The 4144-nt window shown below is 48.5% G+C and overlaps 1 protein-coding gene across 2 annotated transcripts in view; it reads right to left on the bottom strand.

Moving 5' to 3' along the window:
* Window positions 1-4144, bottom strand: part of LOC119415276 (discs large homolog 1-like protein) — a 97573-nt gene that overhangs the window by 26963 nt on the left and 66466 nt on the right. For both annotated transcript variants that reach the window (XM_037682452.1, XM_037682453.1), the window contains exon 8: window positions 3401-3454. In XM_037682452.1, the coding sequence (XP_037538380.1) occupies window positions 3401-3454 (54 nt within the window). The remainder of the gene's footprint in view (window positions 1-3400; window positions 3455-4144) is intronic.

Genomic DNA, 4144 nt, shown 5'->3' with positions numbered 1-4144 from the left:
TGAATATGAATATGAACAGTAGTTTGAATATTAACAGTAGTGCAAATTGAATGAGCACATGAGCGTGTGTTGAGTGTATAACCTGTTTTTTAATGATGCAGAGTTCAGTGTTAGAAAGTTTTTGTGTTGTGTGGAATTGTGTGAAGGTTTTGTGTTAAGGCGGTAGAAGAGGAAGGGGAGGCACAGAGTTCAGCATCCTGACTGCCTGATGAAGAGCTGTCTCGCAGTCTGCTGGTTCGAGCCTGGAGACTCCGCAGTCTCCTCCCTGATGGCAGCAGGCTGAAGAAGCTGTGTAGTGGGTGTGTGGGATCACCTGCCATGCAGAGGGCTTTCCGAGTGAGGCGGGTACTGTGCAGGTCATGTAGTGAGGGGAAGGAGGTGCAGACAATGTTCTCGGCTGCTCTCACGATGCGCTGGAGTGTCTTGCGGCAGGATGCAGTACATGCACCGAACCACACCGTGATGCAGCTGGTCAGGACACTCTCTATGGCACCCCTGTAGAAGGTGCACATGATGGGGGTTGGAGCTCCAGCTCTTTTCAGCTTGCGGAGAAAGTAGAGGCGCTGGTGAGCCTTCTTGGCCAGTGATGCAGTGTTCCTGCTCCAGGACAGGTCCTCTGAGACGTGCACTCTCAGAAACTTGGCGCTGCTCACTCTCTCCACAGTAATGCCATTGATGGTCAGAGGAGCATGCTGGGCGTGCATCTTCCTGAAGTCCACAACAATCTCCTTTGTCTTATCCACGTTCAGAGAGATTGTTGTGTCTGCACCACAAGGCCAGGCGGCTCACCTCGTTCCTGTAGTCTGTCTCGTCATTGTTGCTGATGAGACCCACCACAGTCGTATCGTCAGCAAACTTGACAAAGTAGTTGGAGCTGTACGATGGTGTGCAGTCGTGTGTTAGAAGGGTGAATAGAAGTGGGCTCAGCACGCAACCTTGGGGGGCCCCTGTATTCACTGTGATGGTGCTGGATGTGTTACTGCTGACCCGTACTGCCTGTGGTCTCCTGGTCAGGAAGTCTAGCAGCCAGTTACACAATGAGGTGTTCAGCCCCAGACTGTCCAGTTTAAGGATGAGCTGTTGGGGGATGATGGTGTTGAATGCCGAGCTGAAGTCAATGAACAGCATTCTACCATAAGAGTCCTTAGTGTCCAGATGTGTGAGGGCTGTGTGGAGGGCAGAGGAGATGGCGTCGTCGGTCGAACAATTTGGCCGATATGCAAACTGGAAGGGATCCAGGGAGGCAGGAAGGACAGAGTTGATGTGTTTCATGACTAGCCGTTCGAAGCACTTCATCAGGATGGGGGTGAGTGCCACCGGACGATAGTCATTGAAGCAGGAGGGCGATGCCTTCTTTGGGACAGGGATGATGGTGGGAGCTTTTAAACAGGTGAGGACCATGGTCTGACTCAGTGAGATGTTGAAGATATCTGTGAAGACTGCTGCAAGTTCCACTGCACAGTCCTTCAGCACACGACCAGGTATGTTGTCAGGACCAGAAGCTTTTCGGGCGTTGATCTTGATGAATGATCGCCTTACACTGTCGGTGGACAGCGTCAGCACCTGGTCATCGGGAGAGGGGGAGAGTTTCTGTGCAGGTGTGCTGTTACATGCTTCAAACTGAGCAAAGAAGTCATTCAGCTCATTCAGTGTAGAGGTTGTGCTGTCTCAGGTTTGTGGGGCTGGCTTGTAGTTTGTGATGGTCTGTATTCCCCGCCACAGACTCCGTGTATCCTTGCTGTCACTGAAGTGATGAGCGATCTTCCTGGAATACTGCTTCTTGGCCTTTGATGCCCCGGGACAGGTTGTTTCTGGCTGCCCTCAGGCCCACCTGATCTCCTGCTGTGAAGGCAGTGTTTCTGGCTCTCAGGAGTCTGTAGACCTCTGCTGTCAGCCATGGCTTCTGATTTGCCCGAACAGTGATGGTCTTGAGGTCAGTTACATCATCAATGCACTTGGTGATGTATGAGCATACAGTATCTGAGTACTCTTGAAGATCTGTGTTGCTGTTTTTGGTAGCAGCTTCTTTGAACATATTCCAATCTGTGGTGTTGAAACAGTCCTGAAGAGCTTCTGAAGAGCCCTCCGACCACACTCGTACCCGTTTGCAGACTGGTTTGGTGACTTTAACCAGTGGTCTGTATGCTGGCATTAGCATAACACTGATGTGATCAGAGGCGCCGATGTGGGGGAGGGGAAGGGCCTTGTGGGCTCCTTTCATGGTGGTGTAAACTTGGTCCAGTGTATTGTTTCCTCTTGTTGGAAAGTCTATGTGTTTGTATGTCTTTGGAAAGACGCTCCTTAGATCTGCATGGTTAGAATCACCAGCCAAGATGAGAAAAGCATCAGGGTGGGCTGTCTGCTGCTCACTGATGTGCAGATACAGTTCATTTAGTGCCTCACTTCTATTTTTGTTGCTGGAGCTTGGAGGTATATAAACAGCGATGATTATAACAGCTGTAAATTCCCTCGGTAAATAGAATGGTCGGCCTTTAATAACCATAAATTCCACTACAAGTGAGCAGTGTTTGTAGACCACAGCAGAATCACGACACCAGGCATTGTTGATATAAACACAAAGTCTCCCGCCGCGGGTCTTACGTCCCTCAATGAGAGCTCTGTCCGCTCTGTAGCATGTTAGCTGCTCGAGCTGAATAGCATGGTCCAGAACGTTGTTATTAAGCCATGTTTCCGTGAACACAAAGACACAACAGTCTCTCACAGTCTTCTGTGTTGTTCGTAGTAGGCCAACACATTATTAAAAACTGGAAGGATAGTGGGGACCCATCGTCTTCCAAGAAGAAATGTGGCCGGAAATAAATCCTGAATGATCGTGATCAGTGATCATTTAAACGTTTGGTGAAATCAAATGGAAGAAAAACACCAGCAGCACTCAGGGCTGTGGTTCATAGAGACAGTAAGAACATTTCCACTAGAGCTTTAACAAACTACTCGAGTAATCCACAGGTCGATTCCTGGGACATCTATTGAGTTTTTAAATTTCATTTGCTGAAACGTTTCAGCAAAAAAAGAAACTGTCCAGATGACCTGACTGAAAATTGTTGGCTTGTATACCTGGATTATTGAGCATGGACTTTCTTGTTTTTGATCCTTGTCTACTGTTCCTTTGTTGTACTTTATATTTCTGCTGTTGTTGGATGTAACTGGGACCTGGAGAACACAACATGTGATGAGAAGGACAATAAAGAACCTCGACCCTTGAACCGTGTTATGACACGTTACACCCCCCTCCTACCAAATGCCAGGCACAGTACTGGACAGATCCAGCTGAAGCTCGGACCAAACGGGGTCATGATGGTTCTGTTTATTTTAAGGTGGACCTGATGCTTTGCTTCAGAGGACTTTAACGTGTTCAACAAAGTAAACATGTAAAACTCACGTATGGAGGCGTGTCCAGGCTGTCCGTGTTGACCACCACAGGCGGAGGATTGGCCTGAGAAGAAAACACAAATGTCAACCACCATCCTGACAGTAAGCATCATCAACATCCACCCAGAAGAGCTGAGCTCCACCTGGCAACGCCCCTGAACGCTGCAGAAGAGGCAGTTCTGAAGCATGAAGCCCGACATACAGCTAACAGCTGTATGCAGGACGACACGCTCGCCTCCTCTCTAAACTCAGAGCGTTTCAGCTCGCTCCGTCTCTGACAAGCAGCAGCCAGATGGAGGAGGAGGAGGAGGAGGAGGAGGAGGAGGAGGGTGACATATCAGGGTTCAGAGTTTTTATCTCTACTCTGCTCCAAATCAGAGACACAGCTGGACTGCAGAGAGATGAGCAGCTAAACAGCTGCAGATAAACCTGTAAACCTGATAAACCTGGATGGATGGATGATGGATGGATGATTGATGGATGACTGATGGATGGATGAATGAATGGATGGATTGATGGACGATGGGGGGATGATGGATTGTTAATGGATGGATGGACAGATGAGGGTTGGATGGATAATGAATGGATGATGGATTGATGCTGGTTTATGGATGGATGATGGATGTATACATGAATGATAGATGGATGATGATTGGATGACAGATGATGGCTTGTTGGATGGATGGATGACAGATGGATTTTTGGAGGGATGGATGACAGATGGATTGGTGGATGGATAGATGATGGATGGATG

Source organism: Nematolebias whitei, chromosome 9 (assembly GCF_014905685.2).
Source record: "Nematolebias whitei isolate Nwh7 chromosome 9, NemWhi1, whole genome shotgun sequence".
Lineage (NCBI taxonomy): Eukaryota > Metazoa > Chordata > Actinopteri > Cyprinodontiformes > Rivulidae > Nematolebias > Nematolebias whitei.
The sequence above is the reverse complement of the archived record's forward strand: the minus strand, read 5'-3'. Positions and strand labels throughout refer to the sequence as shown.